The sequence below is a fragment of the Panthera leo genome, chromosome A1 (assembly GCF_018350215.1).
Source record: "Panthera leo isolate Ple1 chromosome A1, P.leo_Ple1_pat1.1, whole genome shotgun sequence".
Lineage (NCBI taxonomy): Eukaryota > Metazoa > Chordata > Mammalia > Carnivora > Felidae > Panthera > Panthera leo.
Genome location: NC_056679.1, coordinates 36,292,046 through 36,316,544, shown reverse-complemented (window position 1 = coordinate 36,316,544; position 24,499 = coordinate 36,292,046). Strand labels below are relative to the sequence as shown.

General features: G+C 35.7%; 1 protein-coding gene across 9 annotated transcripts in view; it reads right to left on the bottom strand.

Annotated features, from left to right (window-relative positions):
- Window positions 1–24,499, bottom strand: part of TDRD3 (tudor domain containing 3) — a 158,841-nt gene that overhangs the window by 64,493 nt on the left and 69,849 nt on the right. For all 9 annotated transcript variants that reach the window (XM_042927466.1, XM_042927458.1, XM_042927504.1 and 6 more), the window contains 5 exons: window positions 19,286–19,446; window positions 14,709–14,850; window positions 8,370–8,441; window positions 5,640–5,789; window positions 56–196 (listed from right to left, as the gene is read on the bottom strand). In XM_042927466.1, coding sequence (XP_042783400.1) covers window positions 56–196; window positions 5,640–5,789; window positions 8,370–8,441; window positions 14,709–14,850; window positions 19,286–19,446 — 666 coding nt within the window. The remainder of the gene's footprint in view (window positions 1–55; window positions 197–5,639; window positions 5,790–8,369; window positions 8,442–14,708; window positions 14,851–19,285; window positions 19,447–24,499) is intronic.

Genomic DNA, 24,499 nt, shown 5'->3' with positions numbered 1-24,499 from the left:
AATCATCCAGGTAAGGCAGAACACATTAACTCTGTGGTTGATTCTTTGGCCTTACCAGTTCTCTGTAGACACCCTCATGTTTCCCCTCCGGCTTGGCTGACTTTTCTTTTTGTAAGATTTCTCTAGTTCGGTTCCCAGCAGCACTCATGTTGAGGTTACTTCTAGCACCACCACCACCACCTCCAAATGTCTTGGTCTTTAAGCAAGTGAAAGACAAAGAGATGTAGGTAAGTAACATGGAAAGATAGTTCTCAAGACTAGTCTGCAACCAAAAACATCTGGCAAAACAAGTAACGAAACGCTTCTCAGTTATGCTAACTACTGGCCATCATCTCGTCTTTCCACAAGTCTGGGTGAAGCAATAAAAAATTTACAAAATTAGCATCGTTAAGTCTTCAAGGCAAGTCATCAGAATAAACTGAAGTAGACAACAACATAGAAGAAAATACAATAATATTAGCATTATGGAGTTCAGGTGTTAAAATAATTCTACGGCACGATACGCGACTGATAAATCACGAGAGCTGGGTTATAAACCCAGATACGTAGCAAGTCTATTTTTAGCAAGGCACTCAACATGTCTAGGAGTCAGTTACATTACGTCCATGATCCAATAATATGATTATTTATACAAACTTAAAAAGTAAACAAATAATGTGAATTTTAACACTGGATTAAAATTCTCATCGCTAACTTACTATTTACATTAATTACATAATATGCTATCTTACTAATTATGTATAGAAAACTTTAAAGCCTTTATTTCTTATTTTGTTTGAATTATTTCAATAATTATGTCACATATATCACATTTGAAAATCTGCTCTGATCTCATTTTCATCAAAACTATTATAAAAAGACAAGAATGTAAAGGACATTAGTCATAAAGATACAAATTCATGATTGAAAAGTAACCCACTGCTGTTACTTGTACAGTATCAAATTAAATATGTGGTCATACAGCATCTTTAGAGCTCTAATAGATCCAATAAAAGAGGAAGAAGTCAAGACTTGATTTTTATTAGTGATAATAATAAATATTTTTACATGTGTTTTAAAATTATTACAGTAAGAAAACATCCTAGATATAAATTTATGAGATACTGGGAAATTATTTTCAATCTGATGAAAATATAAAGAAACAGAACCTGAGAAACAGAAAAATGATAGTAGATAAGCATTAACCAGACAACGTATAAAATATCTATTATGTAGTTGATACACCACCACAATATTTAAATTTTATTTAAACCAAAATTAAAACCACACCTTCAAAGACCAAAGGTGCATTAACTAGATTCATTCAATTTTTGGTTTATGCAATAGATTTGGAAGTTTGGAAGGTCATCACTTAAATAACCTCATGATTTTAAATAGGCATCCATATATGCTTACAACTTCCAAATGCATCTCTTCCAAAGCTCACTTTTCCAATTATACTCTTCTGTCTCACTGCCTATGAAGCCACATGATGTCTGACAGGCACATTTCAACATTACTATGTTCAAAACAGAATACCAAATCTTTATCCTCAAACCTGTTCCACTATAGTCTTCTCTAATTCAAAGTAAGAAACTCTAACCTGCCCATTTCTTAGGGCAAAACCCTTGGAATCATTCATGATACCTCCCTCATGTACCACATTCAATATCTCAGAAACTGTGATAGTTCTACTTTCAAAATTCCGGAATCTGACCACTTCACACCACCTATGCAGCTGCCATCTTCATCCAAGCTACCATCATTTTTCCCCTCCCTGGATCATTCAATAATTTCCTAACTTGTTTGGTTCAATCTTCTTCTCTACAATCTACTCTGGACATAGCAGCCAGAATTAGCTTTTTATTTATTTTTTTTAATGTTTATTTATTTATTTATTTTGAGAGAGTGAGAGTGTGCACAAGAGGGGGAGGAGCAAAGAGAGAGGGAGAGAGAACCCCAAGCAGGCTCTGCGCTGCCAGGGCAAAGACTGACACAGGGCTCAATCTCACGAACCGTGACTTAACCGGCTGAGCCACCCAGGCGCCCCCCCCAATTAGCTTTTTTAAATGTAGGTCAGTTGATGTTTCTGTTGTGCTGAACACCTCTAAAGGCTCTCATTTCTCTCTGAATAAAGACCAGTTTTTTAAACATGGCTCACAGAGCCATATATAAGCTGACCTACATTATCACCATTGACTTTATGGTCTACTTCTTGTTTCTTTGTTCTCTCTGCTTCCTCCGGCTACCTTCCTTTTCTTTGAACACATACTCCTGCTTTAGAGCCTTTGTAAAGACTTTTCTTTCTCAGGTAACCACATAGCTAATTCTCTTACCTCCTTCAAGTCTTAGCTCAAATCTCATCATCTTGGGACCTAATCAAATCACTCTATTTAAAACTGAAATCTGAAACTTACTTATTTAGCATGTTTATATTATTTAGTGTCCTTACTAGAATGTAAACTACACAAAAAGAATTCTTAATTTCTGACCATCCTATGTTAAAGTGCACCCCATCCCCAACCAGTACTCCCAACTCCCTAACCTACTTTATTCTTTTTCTTCCTATAGAGCTTATTGATTTCTAACTTCCCATACAACTTACATATAAATAGTCTTCTCCTTTACTAAAATATAAGCTTGATAAGGGCAGGGATCTTTTGTCTATTTTGTTCATTGACTTAACATAAGCATTTATTTTTTTAATTTAAAAAAAACAATTTTTTTGTCTGTGTTTATTTATTTTTTAGAGAGGGGGTGGGGAGCGCACATGCAAGCAGGGGAGGGGCTGAGAGAGAGGGAGACACAGATTCTGAAGCAGGCTCCAGGCTCCAAACTGTCAGCACAGAGCCCGACGTGGGGCTTGTACTCATGAACTATGAGATCATGACCTCAGCTGAAGTCGGTGCTTAGCCGACTGAGCCACTCAGGTGCCCCTAGTTTTTACATTTTTTAAAAGTTTATTGATTTATTTTGAGAAAGAGAGAGATCCAGAAAGAAAGAGCATGAGCAGGGGAGGGGCAGAGAGCGAGAATCCCAAACAGGCTCTGCACTATCAGCCTGATGTGGGGCTTGACTTCACGAATCAAGAGATCATGACCTGAGCTGAGATCAAGAGTCAGATGCTTAACCACCTGAGCCACCCAGGGACTCTTAATCTAAGCATTTAGAACACTTCTTCGCATACAGATTTTCATAAGATTGCTGAATAAACAAATAACGGAAAAAATATATGAAAATCATGGCTTCATCATGTGCACTAAATTCCACCAAATCCACATAATTGTTTGAATGGATGATCATAAAACATCTTTCTAAAACAATTGCGCTCTTATGATTTTGCTCTTCAGACATTTATTTTTTTAAGTTTATTTATTTTGAGAGAGAGAGAGCACAAGAGCAAGTGGGGGGAGAGAAGAGAGACAGAGAGAGAGAGAATCTCAAGCAGGCTCTGTGCTGTCAGCACAGAGGCCGATGTTGGACTCAAACTCACAAACTGTGAGATCATGACCTGAGCCAAAGTCAAGAGTCAGATGCTTAACTGACTGAGCCACCCAGGTGCTCCACTGTTCAGGCATTTAGATTAAATATAAATCTGTGCTTGTGTGTGTGTGTGTGTGTGTGTGTGTGTGTGTGTGTGTGTGTACTTACCTATAGAGACAGATCTATAGATATAAGGATAATCTATAATACACATAGGTTTAGTCCTAAATTTGCCATTGGGTAACACTGGGCAAGTTCGGGTAGTTTTGAACCACCATCAGTTCTCTCATATATAAACTGAGTAGTTTTAAGTTTGCTTTGGAAAGCTAGGATTCTTTATTTACCAAATATTTATACAAAATACAATGTGATCAATTATGGCTTTAAAAAATGAAGCATATTACAGTTTAACTATATTCTAGAAAATAGCCATACCCTGCATCAAAGTTTTGGAAGGAAAGTTTGTGTGAGAAAAATGTGCATCAAAAGAACAACTTTCCTATAATCATTAAGAAATTGATATATATTCCATATACTCTTTTTAAATTCCATAATTTTAACAGCCTTTTAGGAAAAAAGAAATATATTTTATGTAAACTACGCAAAATGCATTAATTTCAGAAGCATGAAAAACGATTTTTAAAAGCATGTACCTTAGAACATAAAAGACACTAAGGAATGGCAATAGTCACATTTACGGAGAGCTTTCAGTGAAGGAAATTTTGAACTGTGCCACATGCAGCGTATTAATGTTTTAAAGATTATCAGTTTAATTCAAACAGCAACCATATGAAGTGGGTGCCGTTATTATCCCCTTTGCAAAGATGAAGAAAAATCAGGTACGAAAAACTAAGTAACTTATCGAAGGCTGTCAGCAGGATACGCTTCCAGGCTGCCTGACTCCAGAGCTTGTGCTCTTGGATCAGACTGATGACGGAAAGACACTGCAGGAAGAACAATCAAAATTCAATAAATCTCTTACTTATACTTCAAAATTAAATAGGAAAGCAGTTGTTAGCTAAGCTTTATTACTGGTTTTAAATAAAGGAAAGTATTCTAATCTCACTGGTTAAGAGAAGGAGAGTCTGTCTAAGCAACTAATTCATGAACTTAAATTTCTTCTCAAAGTCTAAAATGAATAACTAACTAGAGAAAACACCTATTTCAAATAAGCAAGAAATTTTAAATAATTAAAAGAAAACCATTTGGCTGTTAAGAGAACATGATGGATTGTGTGTGGGGGGGGGAGGGGGGGGCGGGCATAAATGTACAGGATCCAAAGAAAAAAATTATTTTTTACTAAGTGGATTGAAGAATGAAAACTAACAAAAATGTTAATACTAAGCCATGATTTATCCTCTGATCAATCTTTTTTTTTATTTTATTTATTTATTTTTTTTAACGTTTTATTTATTTTTGAGACAGAGAGAGACAGAGCATGAGCAGGGGAGGGTCAGAGAGAGAGCGAGACACAGAATCCAAAACAGGTTCCAGGCTCCGAGCTGTCAGCCCAGAGCCCGACGCGGGGCTCAAACTCACGGACCGCGAGATCATGACCTGAGCCGAAGTCGGACGCCCAACTGACTGAGCTACCCAGGAGCCCCACATCTTTTTTTTTTAAATGTTTATTTATTTTTGAGAGAGAGAGAAGTAAGAAATTCATGCATGCACATGAGCAGGGGAGGGAGAGAGAGAGGAAGACACAGAATCTGAAGCAGACTCCAGGCTCTGAGCTGCAGCGCAGAGCCCCGACACGGGGCTTGAACCTGCAAACCGTGAGATCATGACCTGAGTCAAAGTCAGATTAACCCACTGAGCCCCCCAGGCGCCCCTCTTCTGATCTCTTTACTTGCATTCCTCACAGGTGGTATCTAGCCCAACTAACAACAGAAAATCCTCTGCCATCATGAAAAGTGTTGTGTTTCGCTGTTACTCTATTACGAAGAAAAGGAAAAGGGAGGAAAGAAGAGTGGTTTGCTAGCAAGAACTTGTGAGCAAAATGTGTGAGCTTAAGGCTCCATAAAGGCCCAGGGCATTTCTACTGTTGAAATATGCAAGAAGAATGTCGAAAGTTTGTTGAATTAGTTACCTTATATGGAAAGACAATAATGATTCTGAGCGACTTAAACAGAACATAATGATAAAGAATAAGAGTTTATAAAGATCTAGTTTCTTACTTCTTTGCTCTTTGCAACTTCTGCAATAGCAGCAGTCCTTTGTTTTTCAAATTCATCATTGTCATTTGTAGGTTTGACAGGCATTGTGACTTGTAATGTCTTTCTTCGGTCAAGTTCTCTACTATCCACTTGGACATGAGATGTGCACTTCTGGTAATAATAGAGAAAAATAAAACACTTCAGTAGTTCCAAAAGAGATCCAAGTTTTTCATAAGAAAGTAACACCTCAAAAGAAAGGTTTATGTTGCTTTAACAATTGAGAGCTCATAAAAGTTTAATTCTTTCCCATAGATTTAAAAATAAAGGTAGAAAATTGATTAAAGTCACTTGTAAATAAATGTAATTGGTAAATAAAATTGTAAAGCTACATAATGGCCATCTAAAATAGGGCACATATTTAAAACACACATTGAACCAAGAGATTTATGTAGCATTTTAGAATAATAACTTGAAATAATTTTAAACTTAACACAGTCTATACTACTGTACAAGAAGAGACAAGTTCAGTGTTTTATTAAGAGTTTGATTTCCATATTATGACACAATATGCATATGATGGTTAAGTAGTATAGTATGGTTATTTTAAATATAAAGAGCTGTCTCTGAACTTACAAACTAAAAACTAAAAACATAACTGCTCTCTCAATCAGGCTACAAAGTTTTTGATTTAAAAAAAAAAATTTTTTTTAATGTTTATTTTTGAGAGAGAGAGAGAGAGAGAGAGAGAGACAGAGAGAGAGAGAGAGAGAGAGAGAGACAGAATGAGAGTGGGGGAGGGGTAGAGAGAGAGAGGGAGACACAGAATCCGAAGCAGGCTCCAGGCTCTGAGCTGTCAGCACAGAGCCTGATGCGGGGCTCGAACTCACGAACCGCGAGATCATGACCTGAGCCGAAGTTGGACACTTAACCAACTGAGCCACCCAACTGCCCCCAAAGTTTTTGATTTTTAATTTCTTAGGATAATTTTAAAAAGCCAACACTGCTTAAAAATAAGCCCTGAATTCTGTTCTCCCTTCCAATCCTAGCAGTAAAAATCCTATAAAATGAGCCTTTACTCAACTCACTAATAAAAAAAGAAAAACATACACTCACACAAATGTGTTGTACAAATACAGGTTTTCAGCAATATTAATATATCCTGTTGCTATTGGCACACATCCAGCATTATCTATCTTTAACCCATGTACAAGACTAAAATAAACTGAACAAGAATATTTTAGAATGGACTTGATAAGAAATATTAGTGAAACTATACCTTTTAATATATTCCTAATTTAAAAAACCATAAGGGGTACCTGGGTGGTTCAGTTGGTTAAGCGTCTGACTCTTGATTTCAGCTCAGGTCATGATCTCATGATTCGTAGGATTGAGCCCCACATGGGCCTCTGAGCTGATAGTGTGGAGCCTGCTTGTGATTCTCTCCCTCCCTCTCTGCCTCTTCCCTGCGCTCTCTCTCAAAATTACGTTTCTCTGAGTAATTCATAAAAGAAATATTATCACTAAAATGTTTAAGAGGAAAGCAAATTCTTGCAAACATGTATTTGTATTATTAAAATATAAATCATTCGACTGTTTACACTCTGTTTGCATTCTGAAGGTTTTTGTGACATTGGTGGGAGAAAGAATATCAGCAACATGGATCAGATCACAGGGCATCATGCCTCCTCTCATCTTGACTGTGCCTTGCTCCAAAGCACAGTAGAGTCAACATATTTTTAAATTATTTTCAAAATAGCCATGATGAGAGAATGACTTTAATTCAATTTTAAATTGACCTTACAAAAATGTGTTTGCAAAGGATGCCAGTCAACGGATTCCACCCATTTATCTGGGTGGAATGAAGCAAATGAAGAGCAAACTCAAGGCAGATTACCAACAGCTAAATGTTGGTGCCATCATGAAGCAAAGAGCAAGCTGCCACAGGGATTAATCTCAGACTCATCAGGGATAAAACAGGAAAAGGCTGCAGGAGACTGTTGTGAATAACAGTGGAATGCTGAGTAAAATCAGGAAGGCCCAAGATTCCAGGCAGCTAAGGAGTTACCTCACTGTAACATTTTGCAGAGGGTGGGTTGAAAAATAGTGAGGAGGAAACTTTTAGCTTCTGTAAGAGAAGGATCAGGGCTGCTGTGGTTAAAAAGAAAAATATCAAATGGAAATAAAATTAAGTTCTTGATTGAGACAGGTAATTTGGATCAAGGCCGAAGATTAGAATCCAGGAAAGAACAACTGGGACAGAAACCCCACTAAAGTGCAGTGATGCCCTTCCCTGTCTCTGGGTTCGCACCTTTATGTCTCATCTCTCTGTTGACATTTTCATTTTTTCCTCTCCCTCTTTTGTGTCTACCGAAAAAAGTGGGAAATTACAGCATACATCTGCCTTACTTTTGAATTTCTCTCTCATTCTCTCAAAAAAACAAAAAATAACAACAAGAACAAAAAAACAAAGCCTCTACCACCAGGCTATCTTAATTAGTTATAAGTTGCTGTTCAAGTATGCCTCTTAACTGCTTCAATCTTTCGGTTAACAGCTCTTGAGAAAAGAATCTACACCAACAATTTAGTTAAAGAAAAAAACCACAATTATTAAATTTCTGTATTTAATAGATTTCCACATAACTCCATGACCTCTAAATGAATAGTTCCACACAAAACTAAACACAGCTTGAATACAAATGAAAAACACTTTTTTTGCTGATTAAATTCATCTGCCAACATGGAAGTCATTACCTGTCCAAAAGGCACAAAAGGAGGTGGTCCACCTTCAGTTCCAATATTACTTCTATTGTGTTTTGACAAGCTCTGTGAGAAAAGTGAGTCATAAGACAGAAATTATACCATTTACAATGTGCCAGGAATCCACTTATGTTAGTAGATTCTTATATAGAATAGGAAAAAAAAAAAAAAAAGCCTTGTATAAATAATTTTAAACTACATAAAAACATTTTGTGTAATTAGGCAATAATTAGGTAAAGGTTCTCTCCTCATCTCCCATACTAAACTACACATTCACATAGAATTTTCAGAAGTACTTACCAACCTGCTCCCATAAAAAGAAAACACAGTAAAAAAAATACCCTCTTCGACAAGGAGTTAATTCAAGACAACAAACAATGGTAACAAAAGTTTTAAAAGCGCACTAAAACTATAATCCGACAGACAAATATTACCTGAAAATTATCTTCAAAATAAATTTTTATACATAAAATCTACTAGCAAATATTTGAGATACTGCAATGTAATAAAAATATATATATTTGGGCTTCTTCCCCAGTTCTTGGAACAGAGCTCCTAAAACTTTTGGAATTTCCTGAGTGATTGGGGTCAGAGGAGCATCTTCTGTTATTCATAATAAGCTTCTTTGAGGATACCTGAGTTTATGCTAATGAGGTGACTATTGATGGGCCCCTAAATAGCTCCAGGATGGGGGCAGGCTGCCAGAGGCACCGATAATATGATTGGAAGGTTGGAGAATGAGTTAGTCGCCAATGTTCAGTGGTTTAGTCAATCATGCCTATATAATGAGCCTCCGTGAAACCCCCTATACAACAGGGTTCTGAGAGCTTCCAGTTTGGTGAACACATCCATGTGCTGGAAGGGTAGAACACACCAAATTCCACAGGGACGGAGGCTCCTGTGTTCAGGACTCTTCTAGATCTTGTAGCTTCATTTGGGTGTTCATTTGCGTCTTTTACAATATCCTAAATTTATAGTAAACCTGTTAATAGTAAGTAAAGTGTTTCCCTGATTTTTGTGAGCCATTATAGCAAATTATCAAACCCAAGAAGGAGGTCACAGGAACCACCAATTTGTACCCACAACGTACTGACATGTGGGTAACCCAGGGACCCGCTATTTGCAACTGGCATCTGAAGTGGGGAAGTAGTCTTGTGAGACCGAGTCCTTGAGAGGCAGGGTCTGAACAAGACTATTCAGCTGATTAAGCAAAGAATAATATAAACTTTATAGGACTGTCATATTTCTTTACAAGCTGTACATAAGATGTTAACCTACTTTTTAAAAACCAGCAGCGAATTCAATTATCTAGGGGTCTTTCCTCAGATAGGAAAGACCTATCTTGAATAATCAAGACATTCAAGCATCAATCATTTCAATTTATACTGTAACTTCCTCTAAAAACTCACACAAACTGCTAATAATGCCATCTGTCAATACAGATTATATAATTTAAAACATATTACACGGTTGATACTTCTCATCCTCATGAATGTACAGAAGTCAGACTTCACCTCCCTTTACAAACAAGCAGGAATCTGGACAACTTGTAAGAAAAAACTGTTTTAAGACATAGGACAATAAGTAGTGCAGGACTATAGTCCCTGAAAGAAAGAGAAATAAACAAAATCGAACCAGATGAGCTCTGCATTTCTGCTCAGAGGCATGATTCAGTCAGCGCAGAGAGCCAACCTGAGAGAATCAACTTCAGGCAGGCTGAAGCAACTGGAAGTGCTGGGGCAGAGTTTTGTAAAAGAGGGACATGTGGAGAAAAGAGGCTCCAGAAACCAGCATATGAATTCCCTAAAGTCATTGCTGAGAACTAGACTGAGCAAAAAACCACTGTAGATTGTAAGCTTCCCTTTACAATAGCATCAAAAAGAATAAAACACTTGGGAGATAAACTTAAGAGACTTGTACACTGAAAACTATAAAAGACTGCTAAAAGAAATTAAAGATGATATCAATAAATGCAAAGATATCCCATGGTCAAGGATTGAAAGAATTAATATTATTAAGAGATCAATATTATTAAGATTCAATACAATTCCTATCAAAATCAAAAGAAATTTTTTGCAGATACAGAAAAAGTCATCCTACAATTCATATGGAATCTCAAGGGACCCTGAATACCATAACTATCCTGAAAAGTCCTCATGTTTCTCAGTTATACAACTTACTACAACTTACTATAATCGAAACAGAGTGGTACTGGCATGAAGACAGACATAGGGAACAAAAGAATAAAGAACCCAGAAATAAACCCTTGCTTGCATATGTGGTCAAATCATTTTTGAAGAGTGTGGGCAAGACCGTTCATTGGGGAAAGAGAGAAATAGTGCTGGGAAAACTGGATATCCATAGGCAAAACAATGAAGTTGGACCCTTAACTTGTATCATATACAAACATTAATTTAAAATGGATCAAATATCTAAATTTAAACCCATAAAACTCTTAGAAAAAAAGACAGAAGCAAAGTTTCAGGACACTGGATTTGGTAATGATTTCTTGGATATGACATCAAAAGCACAAGCAACAAAAGAAAAAAAACATGAAATCAAACTTCATCAAAATTAAAACCTTTTGTGCATCAAAGGATACTATCAACAGAGTAAAAGGACAACCCACAGAATGTGAAATAATATTTGTATTTCATACATCTCAAAGAACTGATACCCAGAAAATATCAAGAATAGGACAAAAGCTAAACAAACCAGTTAAAAAATGGACAAAGGACATAAACATTTCTCCAAAGAAGACATACAAATGGCCTGTGGAAGGCACTAAATATCACTAAGCATAGCGAAATGCAAATCAAAGCCACAATGAGATTCCACTTCACACCTATTAGAATGGTTATTATAAAAAATGAAATACCAAGGATTGGCGAGGATGTGGAGAAATTAGATCCCTTGTGCATTGCTGGCGGGAATATAAAATGGTGCAATTACTGTAGAAAACAATATGGCAGTTACTCAAAAAATTAAACATAGAATTACCTGCCATATGACTCAGCAATTCTACTCTAGTTGTATGTCCAAAAGAGCTGAAAGCAGAAACCTGAACAGATATTTGTCCAACCTTGTTCATAACAGAACTGTTCACAATTAGCCAAAAGGTAGGAACAACCCTAATGTCCACCAATCGATGAATGAGGAAAACACTGAAATGCTGTATGTGTGTGTGCGTGTATATGGAATATACAATGGAATAGTACTCAGCCTAAAAAAGTCCAGCAATTCTGACACATGCTACAACATGGATGAACCCTGAAGACATTATGCTAAGTAAAATACACCAGACACTAAAGGACAAATATCATAGGATTTCACTTATATGAAGTACCTAGAGTAGTTGAATTCATAGAGACAGAAAGTAGAATGGCGATTACCAGAGACTGGAGGTGGGTATAGGGGGATGGGAAGTTGTTTTATGGGTACAGAGTTTAAGTTTGGGAAGATAAAAATTCTAGAGATGGATGATGTAATGGTTGTTTAACAATATAAAGGTACTTAATGCCACTGAATTTTACATTTAAAATGGTTAAAATGGTAAATTTTATGTTATGTATACATTACTAAACACACACACACACAAAGAAAAAACAAACAAACCCAGATCTGTCATGGCAACAGGCTGGGGGGCACTAAAATGTTACAGAAACTACATTACTTTGCAAATTACATCTGGCACAGAACTCTCTAGAACTGGTCTTTGCCAAATGTACAAAACATTTTGAGGTTTGAGTTTTTCTTCTTCTCTTCACCTGTCTATTACAATTTGTTATAGCTACAAAACATGCACATAGTTTAAATACTGCCCATGTCCCCTTAACCCATTTATTTTACAAAATGGTTAGGGCCCTTTTTGAAAATTAACTTTATGGTCTATGGTTTCTATGCGTACATCTGATTTCTATGTGTACCACCTGCCAGATGCTTCAGTAATTAAACTCTCCATGGTTTCTACATGGCTATGGTTACCAAATTAAAACAGCAGCAACAACTATAAATCAAGAGAACTATAATCATTGCAAGATGTTTTAAACACTTTTTAATATAAATTTTTATTGCCCCCTAAAAAGAAATATTAACACAGTTTTCAGGAAACAAAGTGTAAACATAATATAATAAAATATTACAAAGATAACTATCAAACTACTAATAATCGTTGTGTGTGTGGGGGGGGGGTGTGTTTTAGGAGTGAGGAAGTTTCTAGGCATGTTTAATTGATTTTACAGTTAGTGAAGTAGTTTTGGCTGGCATTAGGAAAATAATGTAAGATGTTGGTCTGACTTAATGGCATCTTACCACACTCTAAAAAATGTCTAATAATAAAAATATAATTTATCAACTTGTGAAAGGAAAGAGTTACATGAAATGGGTGGGATTTCTCTGGGAAATTCAAGGTTCATAATCTTGGCTATTTATGTAAAACTATCAAGCCACTTCTGCTTTTGTAACATTTTAATTAAACAATGCAGGTAGGGAACATTATCTTATACTACATAGTACAGCAGACCTAAAGGTAGCACATCAGTATTGTAAGTAATTAGTACTAAGGAATAAAATATGTGCCTAAATTTCTTTATCTATTTACCTCCCAAACAGAGGCACTTTCAAAGCAAGAAAATAGAAAAGAATAATGTATCATAAAATAGGAAAATCTTCAAATGTTACTAGGTTCCTTGGCTCATTCCAGGTAACAGGCAAGATTTGGGGCAACACAAGAACATCAATTTTAGATCAAAGAGTAATTAGATTTATGTGCTTTATAATTCATTCATTCCACAATCGTTTGTTATAATGTTTTTGCATGTACACATCCTGAGCTTCTGTGTTAGAGGAGGCTCAGATCTGTCACCTATTAGATCTGTAATCATAAAATAAATTATTTAACAGTTCTTTAAGTCCATTTCCCGATCTATATGAACATAATACTCCCTTATAAGACTGTTAGGAGGATTACATGGTTTCCTGATGCAAGGGTCCAGCACAGTATCTACAGACTGTTCAACAAATATTCATGGAATTAAACAAAGGCACAAACAATTCTTACCTCAAGAAGCTTATAATCTATTAAAGGAGATAAGTAAACATAATTCTAGTGCTAGGTAAAAAGTAATATACTTAACACAAATAAAATGTTCTAAGAATTCAATAAAGGACCAACTACTTCATTTGGCAAAGAAGCAAGCATTTGATCTGGGTCTAAAAGCATGGGACAATTTGGCCATTCAGGGATCAGGAGAAAGAGAACAAGATGAATGATATAAATGTGGAAAAAGATTTTACCCCCGAAAGTATAACTAAGGAAAGCATAGAGAAGCAAAGAAAGAGTAAGTGGTTCCATTTGGTTAGAACAAAATCCATGTAAAATAATACAAGAAGTTAAAAAGGTAAACTGGAACTAGGGCTAGACTATAAATAGCCTTGAATACCAAATTAAGACATTTGAAATAAAAGCAGGGTATGACATGCTCTGAGTGATACTGAAGGAAAATAGTCTTGCAGAAGTAAATAAAATAAATTAGAAGATGGAGGAAGGGTATGTGGAGATACCATTGAAAAGGCTACTGCAGTAGTCCAGGTGTGAGATGCAAAAGACATAAACTAAAATAATCAAGTTGTGAATGTTTTAAAAATTAAGAAATAAACTGAAAATAAAAAGACAAACTATTGCAAAAGCGATGGAACTGGAGAGCAAAGGGAAGGATAGGAGATCTGTCAGCAGTGGATCAACAGAATTGGTTGCTGGAAGCAAACTAGAGACACAACCCTTAGATAACCTATGACTAGAAGGATGAAGATATCGTTAACATAAATGGGAAAGAAGATATCGTTAACATAAATGGGAAAAACACCAACTAATGTGCCTAGGAAAACAAATACAGTAAGAATCTCTCCGTTATTGCAACACTTTATACAAACAACTTGCTTTCAGTTGTACATACGCGTGTTTGTAGCTGAGACAAATAGACATATGTTATATTCATATATATTCACAAATATTTGGTTTTTGCAGAATTACACACAAATACATTACACATAGTTTATAACAGGTATCTTGGGAATTTTGAAAAATTGTCAGTAAAGAATTACTTTTAAAAATATGTAATAAAATGTAGCAAATACTGAAAAATGACATCTTCTGAAGACAAACTATGCTAATCAAAGGTAGTTTTCTGTAAAGATCACTGTTTTCCGTTCTATTCAACTCTGACACAAAAGACTAATTTTACTTTTTACTGTGGGAAGATCTTAAAACCCAGAATACATTAAAAAGAGTAGAGTTTTTTAAAGTTCTAGCCATTTTTCTTAGTTTACACTTACTCTCTGTAACTCCCACTTCTCAATAAGGTGTTCTACTTCACCGCCAAGAACTGTGGTGTTTGAGTCATTCAAGAGCAGGAATCCATTTTTTATATCCACGATGCCTGAGAGCTTCACTTTAGTTCCAGGTGGTGTGTTCAGGCTAAATCAAGGAAAAAAGAAAAAGAGTTAAAATACATTGGCGCTCCTTCCCCAAACTGGAATTCAGTCCTGAACCTGGTCAAGTTCTTCAAAACACACTCATAGAGAAACTTTTTTTCAGGAGACTGGCTACATAGTCTCAAGCACTTAGGATGAATCAGAAAACCAGACTGAAATGGCTTAACATTATTCACATTTTTTAAAGTTCAGGATATTCACCATGTGCTGATAGATGCAACAGCAAAATCAGTGAAAGTGTTGATATCATTGGTCTGTTTTGAAGAAAGATGGTTGTTAGAACAGCTATTAACAAGAAGGAATACAATATGTCTGTTTTTAAAGCCTCAAAGATCCTATACAGAGTGAGATATTATCTGATAAAAATTATTCTGAGGATCCCAAGCTCTGTCACTCTGTCATCCCACGTAACTTACAGAACAAAGAGTCATGAATAGCCTTGCCTAACCTAACCCTTAAGTAGAGAGTTCTGTGGTAGTAAGTATAGTAAACTAAAGACAATATTTATCAGCACAACTGAATACAGTGACACTAAGTGAAGACGTTTTTCCCAACTTCAGGTAAACGACAGATCCAGATTTTCATAATTCTGTATCATCATTTAGGGATTAAAAACAAAGTTCTAAGTACAGGGTACTGTACTCTTTAAAGAAACTACTATAATTACTGAATTATATCATTTACATAAAACTTATTTTTCAGGGTGCCTGGGTGGCTCAGTCGGTTAAGCGTCTGACTTTGGCTCAGGTCATGATCTCACAGTTCACCGGGCTCTGTGCTGACAGCTCAGGGCCTGGAGCCTGCTTTGGATTCTGTGTCTCCCTCTCTTTCTATGCACCTTCCCTGCTCATGCTCTGTCTCTTTCTCTCTCTCTCTCTCTCTCTCAAAAATAAACATTAAAAAAAAAAACAAAAAACACTTATTTTCAAAACCATTTTTAGCCAATAATTTGTTACAAATTGGTAAAATTAGAAAATGTAATGAAAATGTAGAAACATAAATTAGCAGAAAAAAAACTACATAAGAACTTAAAAAACAACTGGATGCAAATTACAGGGACATTTAAGTTGTGGTACAATAATTTAAAACTAAAAGCTAATTTTAAAACAAATGATAAACTAATTTTTGTATAAAATGACTGTACCTTTCTTAAACTTTCCTTAATAGGTTAAGAGGGAAAAACTGTCAAATTATTTGAAGATGGACTTACAATTTCATTAGGATAAATGATAAAAAGTCCCATTCACCACATTAAATGATAGCTCTAGTCCCAAAAAGGATAAATAGGTGCTAAAATTTTAATATAATTTTTACTACATCACCTTTAAGGCCCTAAGTAACTCTTATTCAGAGAGTACATTTCGGTTTAATTACTATTTTTATTGGCACCCCAAAGTGCTTTTACTCTCTTTTCAATGCAATTTTTAAAAAAGCAAAACAAGATAAAAAACAAAAACAGTGAGAAGCATGTGTTTAAAAGTACAAGCCATTCAGGAGGTAGGATAAAAAAATTGGAAAAAAAAAAAAAAAAGCACCCCAGAGAAATGCAATGTCCACTGGAGGAACCCAGTCGGTACCAGATCCCAGTGTATCTTCTCTAGTGAGTTATTCTCTTTTTGAGATAACCACTAACCACACTTACTTTGAAAAATGTCTTCAAATGTTCACACGTAAGAACAGTTCTGAAGACTGTTGCTTTTACAGCCACAAAAGTAGACATACTACTTTAATGATGGGTCAATGAGCAAGTGGTAGTATTTATTTTCAATTGTCAAACTGCAATAAATTCAACAAAAGACAGAGGGCAACATAAGGGACCCTTCTCTCTGGATAATCTTGTGTTTTCATTTACCTCAGAGAAATACACAGCAGTAAAATCAGAGAAGGAGCCATTACATGGCAAGTCTTCCTGAGTCATCTGTGAACTCCCTTGTAGGGAGTTTGACTGAATTTGTCAAAAGAAGAGAGGCTGTCTTTCTCCAGAGAAACAGGAAACCCCCTACTCTTCAAAATGACAACATAATCACAAAATCAATAAAACCCAATTTATATATGAAAATCAATATTTCAGACAAACATAGATCTCCTAAGGAAGGAACTTCCTTTACCAGAGGCAGATACAGATTGAAGGGGGGAAAAAAGAAGAGAAATTAATGAGCATGGCATAGAAGGCCTCCACCTACCACATTTCTGCCTACATACTACCATCTCAAATCACGTAAGCTCTTACAAATGGAACTTTTCACTCATTTGTTTTCAGGACACCATGTCTCTACATGTGCCATTCCTCCTCTCACCTGTCTCAAAACACCTATTCATATTTTAAATCTCATTTCTGGCTCCCCCAAGTAGAGTTAAATTTCTAGACTCCTACCTTTCAGTTGATATATACTTATTATAACTTGCCTGCCTATGTGCCTACCTCTTTAGCAGAGGAGCTACTGGAGGCAAAATCTAAACTTTTTTTTTTTTTTTTTTACCTTTGTACCTCCACTCATTTAGGAGAGGAGTATGGTCTAGGAGTTTACATTAAGTGAAAAAGCTCACAAGACCCAGAACAGCAAACATGAGCATATAAAATGACATAGTAAATGCCCAATGAAAACTGCCACCTCATAAAATTGCTCAAATTGAACTAATGGGGACACTGAAGATAAAGTCCTTCTCAGTGCTTTTATCCATTCCAACAAGTATGACTCTAAAAGCCTTTCATAGAAACATGAGCAGAACAGTGAAACTGGACTCCCAACTCACAACCCTCACAAAAATTAACTTGAAATGCACCAAAGACTTAAACATGAAACCTGCTACCATAAAGCTCCTAGAAGAAAACGCAGGGGAGAAGCTTATCAGTAATGGTGTTGGCAATGATTTTTTTGGAGAGGACACCCAAAGCACAAAAGCAAAAGCAAAAAGCAACAAATGGGTTTGATAACTCAAAAGCTTCTACACAGCAAAAAAACAACAAAATGAAAAGACAACATACAGAATCAGAGATAATTTTTGCTAACTATATATTGGATGAGGGGTTAATATCCAAAATATATGAAGAACTCTGTCAACATAATAAAAAACAATCTGGTTAAAAAATGAGAACAGACATTTTTCCAAAGAAGACATCAAAATGACCAACAGTCATGTAAAACATGCTCAACATTACTATTCGTCAGGGAAATGCCAATCAAAACCACAAAGAGGTATCACCTCACACCTCTTAAAATGGTTATCATCAAGAACACAAAAGACAACAGATATTAGTGAGGATGTGGTGAAAAGCAAACTTTTATACATTGTTGGTAGAAATGTAAATTGGTCCAACCACTATGGAAAACAATATGGAGATTCCTCAAAAATTAAATTAGATCTACCATACAATCCAGCCATCCCACCTTTGGGTATACACCCGAAGGGAATGAAAACAGGATTTCGACCACAAATATGTACTCCCATGTCTATTGCAACATTATTCACAATCTGGAAACAACTAAAATGAATGGATAATAAAGATGTGGTACATATACACAATAAATATTATTCAGCATGAGAAAGGAGAATATTCTGCTATTTGCAACAACATGAGTGGACCTTGGACATATTATGCTAAGCAAGATAATTCAGACAGAGAAAGACTGTGTATCATTTACATGTAGAACCCAAGTAAGTTATACCTGTAAGAAGAGAATAAAATAGTGGCCACCAGGGAATGGCAGAGAGGGATAAGATTAATGGTATTTAAGGGCACAAACTTGTAATGAGTAGTATATGAGCCACAGAAATCTGATATACAGTATAATGAACACAGACAATAGTATTATACTATAATTATGTATTGTAATAAATTCTGTTATGTTAGTAATCATAATATATAAGTGTATCAAAGTAACATGCTGTACAATTAAACTTACACAATGTTATACATCAACGTTATTCAAATAAAAATAAAAACTTCTCATAAAAATAGCCAAAAGAGGGATTTGGAAAATTGTTCCTTATGAAGTTACTTCTCCTCTCAGATAGTGGAGTGGCACATCTCTCTAGCTTCAATCATTTCTTAAGAAAGTTCATTCATCTATAAAACTAGGGTGATGGACACAGCTGTCAAAGAAGCAGCAGTAATACATTCAAAGAAATTCTGTTCGTTCTTAGAGATTTTTGAATGACCTAAAATTTACTGAAAAAAACTCTCCATACAAAACAACTTAATTTGTTTTTATAATTAACATTTAAGGAAGGAGGAAGTAAATCCATTCCTATTTTCCTATACGGATAAAGCAGAAATACAAACACTCGTTAATATCTTCTGAAAAATTGTAACATGAACTTAAGAGTTCATTTCTTCTTTCCAAAATGTGTAAAACAAAATCCATTTTGAATAGCTCCTTCAAACACTGTGAGAAATATACAAAATAAAGTTTCACCTTATTTTGGACATAAAACTAAATTCAACAGCAGTGCAACTTATATGACCATCAGTCATCTGCAAACGCAGCATTCTTGGTGCAGCCTGAGATTCCTCGTTGTCCTTTGGTGCAGAAACATTGCGAATTTTTTGAATTTGCAAAACACATGGACCTTCAAGCTGTCAAAACACAAAGGAATAAATATCACTTTCTAGCTATGGCTTTATTTTTCATTTATTGTGTTTCTCTTTTCCTTTATCATTTATAATAATTTCAATTAAATAAGGTCAAAAGTGAAATTATATTACATACATCAGAGTTTGGGGGAGACCCTTCAGAAGGGTCTCCTGAATTCACTAATTCTGAATTCATTTTTGGAAAGTAATGAGAAAACTTTAGGAAAACAAAGTTGTGTTTCTGGATTAAAGGTGTTTAGTGTTAATAGGTATTCTTAGTGTTATGTACTCTAAATTATTCACATACACCTTCCCCATCTCCTCCCATGTACATTAAGGGACAATCTGAAATTAAAGCACTTGGTAATTTTTTAAGGGACAACGACTTTACAGCACCAGTTGGAAGGAATGTTTACTGTTTAAAAACATCAAGTTTAAAGTATACCCTCTTCTGGCATTAATGAAGAATACAAAATTCCAAAATTTAAACCATATAAAGTTCAAGAAGTGTAGACTATACCTGACTTATTTTTGCATTGCCTTTTAAAGTATATTTAAATCTAATGCCTGGCCACATTTCAAACACAAAAATAAAATTGATGGACTAACTGCTATTGAAAATTTTATATAATAAAATACTTATGAAATAATTGGGAAATGATGGTAAAATCTGCTTACATGCCAGAAAAATAACTTTACCATAAAGTGTTATTTTCCACATTATAAAATATTATACCTTCAAGCAGTATCATACCTACAAATGGGGAAAAAAAAGGCTACTTTTTTGTTACATAGTCTTTTAAGTAAAATCTTTCTGTGCACATTAATTTAATTTATATTTTCTGCAAAGAAAATGTGAAATGATTGACATTTACACTTAATTTCTCAAGTAAGCATGTCCCAAGTTAACAAATTTCTGCTTCATATTTACCAGTATTTTGCCTACAGAGGAATAATTTTGATATAAATTTAGTCCTAAAGAATATAATTAGAGACAAGAGACTAAAATTTCATCCAATTTTCAGTTATAAAAAATTCCAAGTTAAAACAAGTCCAAAACCCTTAACAAGTACAGATAAGCTGCTAATTCAGGATGAACTTTTTCTTCTGCTTTGTTAATGCCATTAAAATAAGGACATTTAAATTAAGCCATAGGCAGATTATTGTTATTATAACGTTCATCATTCTCTTTATTTTACTACTCTCAGTATTTTTTGCTTAGACATTGACATATATGTAGCTTGTGCTGTCCAATATGGTCCACCAACCACATGCAGCTATTTAAATTTATATTTAAATTAATGAAAATTAAAATAAATTTAAAATTAATTCTTGAGTCACATTAGCTATATTTCAAATGTTCTGCACATGGACAACACAGACATAAAGTATCCATATCACTACAAAAAGTTCTGTTGGACGATCAGAGATGATCTAGATTTAGGTGTTCCAAAGTGAGACTTATGCATCCAAGGGAGAGCATATCCGTTGAACTGTGAGAGTAAAACATTTGCTTCTATATAATTCTTAGTAAGAAAGAAATGGAACTTTCCTAGTATTTGTTATCCAGCCTGACAAGGGCACCCTGACTCGGTCCATAGGACATACAGATCACAATGCATCTTTATGGAACTGGGCAGTTCTACATCCCATGAGGGTTGAGAGAACACCTTTGCTTATTTTGTTTGTTTTCAATGTGTTGTAATAAATTGCCTCTTATTTGTATGCAGTTAAATGGATATATAGCTTATATTGCTCACTTTTAACCTCTAATACAAAACAGACAAGTAGCTTTTTTTTTTTTTTTAATTTTTTTTTTCAACGTTTTTTATTTATTTTTGGGACAGAGAGAGACAGAGCATGAACGGGGGAGGGGCAGAGAGAGAGGGAGACACAGAATCGGAAACAGGCTCCAGGCTCTGAGCCATCAGCCCAGAGCCTGACGCGGGGCTCGAACTCACGGACCGCGAGATCGTGACCTGGCTGAAGTCGGACGCCCAACCGACTGCGCCACCCAGGCGCCCCCAGACAAGTAGCTTTAAGATTCTACCAAAGAAACAAAAATTGAAGATAATGCCAATGACACAAAAATTGGGTGGGAAAATGACCATTTTGTTGATCTCATACATCCTAGCTGACCATGGGAACAAAAAGCTGGGGAATAATCGGAAGTAACACGTGTCCCCAACTCCTAATATTTCCTAGCAAGCAACAAGCTTACTTATTTGTAAAAAAAAATTTTATGTTTGTTTATTTTTGAGAGAGAGAGAGACAGAACATCAGTGGGAAGGGCAGTGAGAGCCGGAGACACAGAATCAGAAGTGAGCCTCAGGCTCTGAACTCTCAGCAAAGAGCCCGACACCCAGCTCGAACGCATGAGCCATGAGATTACGACCTGACCCCAAGTTGGACGCTTAACCGACTGAGCCACCCAGGCGCCGCAAGTTTACTTATTTAATTACTCCAATTCCTGGCCTCTCTGGCCCTTTCAGTGGATTGAATAGTGGCCCCTCCAAAACATAAATCTACCAGAACTTGTAAATGTAACCTTATTTGGGAAAAAGGCCTTTGCAAGCATAACTGAGGTCAGGATCTAAAGATGAGACCATCCAGGGGTGCCTGGGTGTCTCAGTCGGTTAAGTGTCCGACTTCGGCTCAGGTCATGATGTCACGGTTCGTGAGTTCGAGCCCCATGTCAGGCTCTGTGCTGACAGCTCAGAACCTGGAACCTGCTTCGGATTGTGTGTCTCCCTCTCTCTCTGCCCCTCCCCCACTCGTGCTCTTTCTCTCTCAAAAATAAACATTAAAAAAAAAAAATTTAAAGGTCAGACCATCCAGAATTAGGATGGGCTAGAAATCCAGTGATGAGTGTCCTTACAAGATAAGAGGAAATAAACACACAGTATAAATACACACAGTATAAATACACACAGAAAGATACGTGGTGTAAAGGCCATGTGGAGATGGAAGGAAAAATTGGAGGTTCACATCTATAAGGCAAGGAATGCCAAAGACTGCCCACAGCTACCAGTAGCTAGGAGAGAGGCGTGAAACAGATTTTCCCTTGGAGCTTCCAAAGGGACCAAAGTTGCTGACACTCTGATTTTAGACTTCTGGCCAACAGAACCATGAGAGAATACATGTCTGTGTTTCAGGTCACCAGGTTTGTGGTAATTTTTATAGGAACCTTAGAAAACTAATACACCCCTTATAGAATGACTGACTTATCTGACGGGGAAGAAGATACTGTATATACTGGGCTCATCGTCAACTTTCTTTTTCTTGGGATCTAGTTAGGAGTCCTGAGGTGGGAGGTATTTACTCAGCATCTTCACTGGATTGGCACTATCATAAAGGAGTATTTAAGTCCTCCTGGTTTGTGGTTCAGTTAATAGGCCCGTTCGGGTCTTCCACTAAAACCACAACTTTCGAAGTAATTTTTATCAATTATAAAGTTGATATTTTGACCCACATCTCTCACTCTTTACTTCTCGACTGATTCAAAAGCTAAGTGGAAAAGGAGGTACTATTTATCAGACTCCTCTTAGAATCTCCTAAATTACACAGTCTTGTGATAATCACTTCTCAATATGAATCATCAAGCCTTAATATCAGTGATTACGTAATTCAGAAAGATTCTATAAGGAAGCCAGCAGGTAAAGATTCTTTTTCATTATTATGTTCACAATATTCAGTTTACTATACTCAGTAGCAGATAAAATACAGAAGTATGGGATCTAAATAAAACACAAATAGGAGAATAAAATGCTATATATAGTTCCTAACTTTAAACCCTGAAACTGAAATCATCTAAAGGCATCCACAAAACTGAATGAGATTTAGCCTCAGAATCTGTGTCCAACTAGTGTCAAGGGCAACTCTAAAGTGAAAAAAGAAAAAAAACATACAAATTTCAAACGAAAGCAATAAAAAACAAAGATTAATCTTTGCCCAAGATTCCTTTAATGTCCGGTTTTCTCTTTTGCCTAAGTAATAAGGAACAAGTAAAAGAAATGACTGTGAAAAGTTTAAATAGGTAAGAAGAATTCATCATTGTCTCTCTAGGTAAAGATTTCTAATCATAATAAATGATATCAAGTATCTGCCAGAAATATTATCTGAGGCCCCCCAAAATTCACCCAGGCTTCATTCCTTTCTCTTTAAAGATGGACACCTCTGTAATCTGAACTCCTAACCAGTCATTTAAACTGATACGGAATACCAGATTTAAATGACTCCATCAGTTTACTGATCATAGTCAATAGCACTCTTGTTTATCAGTCTCTCTAAAGGCTGGATGACATGGAACGAGTTATCTAAGTCTGATCACACCTGGAAAAACTGCTGAAACTGTAATTTTTTAGGACTCTAGAAACCATTTAAGTTTGGACAGTTTATTTTACTTACTGTGAAATATCTGGTAGCCATTTCTTTGTATAATCATATCAATTTCCTTGAGAAATAAATTTGCTCCATCAAAACCTAACAATGTTAGCATCGCATTATTGCAAAGTGAGTTAAAATTAACAGAATAAAGACAGTTCCATCCTCCAGAGTCCTTTTAAGTACTTAAAATCATAATTCATTTCATTTTTTATCACTACTTCCAAAGTTTCAATAAGATTTTCTAGGGGTCATTTTTTTCCCCCTTCACTTTTATCTAGAGAAGTTTTTGGCTAGACTACTCACATCTCTACCTTAGGGTCCAAGCAACTGGGCAAATGATCCCAGAAAGCTGCCTTGAAAGAAGAAATAGTGGTTCTGCTTTACCTTCTTTAAAAGCCTGAAGGACAGGCTTTAAATAGCATTTACGATGCTCTCTTTCTTAACCTACTTCTTTGCCTTAAAATCATTAATATCTTAATACCATTTCAACAAATTTTATTTTAATAAACACAAGGGTAGGGCAGGAAAAGAGCACAGGGGATAAAAGTATGATTTATCACACTCTGTACCATTATAAGGATAATATCAGACTCAAGAAACTAGAGTGAAAGACAACTTTTTATAATGTTAGAAATTTTAGAACATTCCTCACACCATCCATTCAGGCATG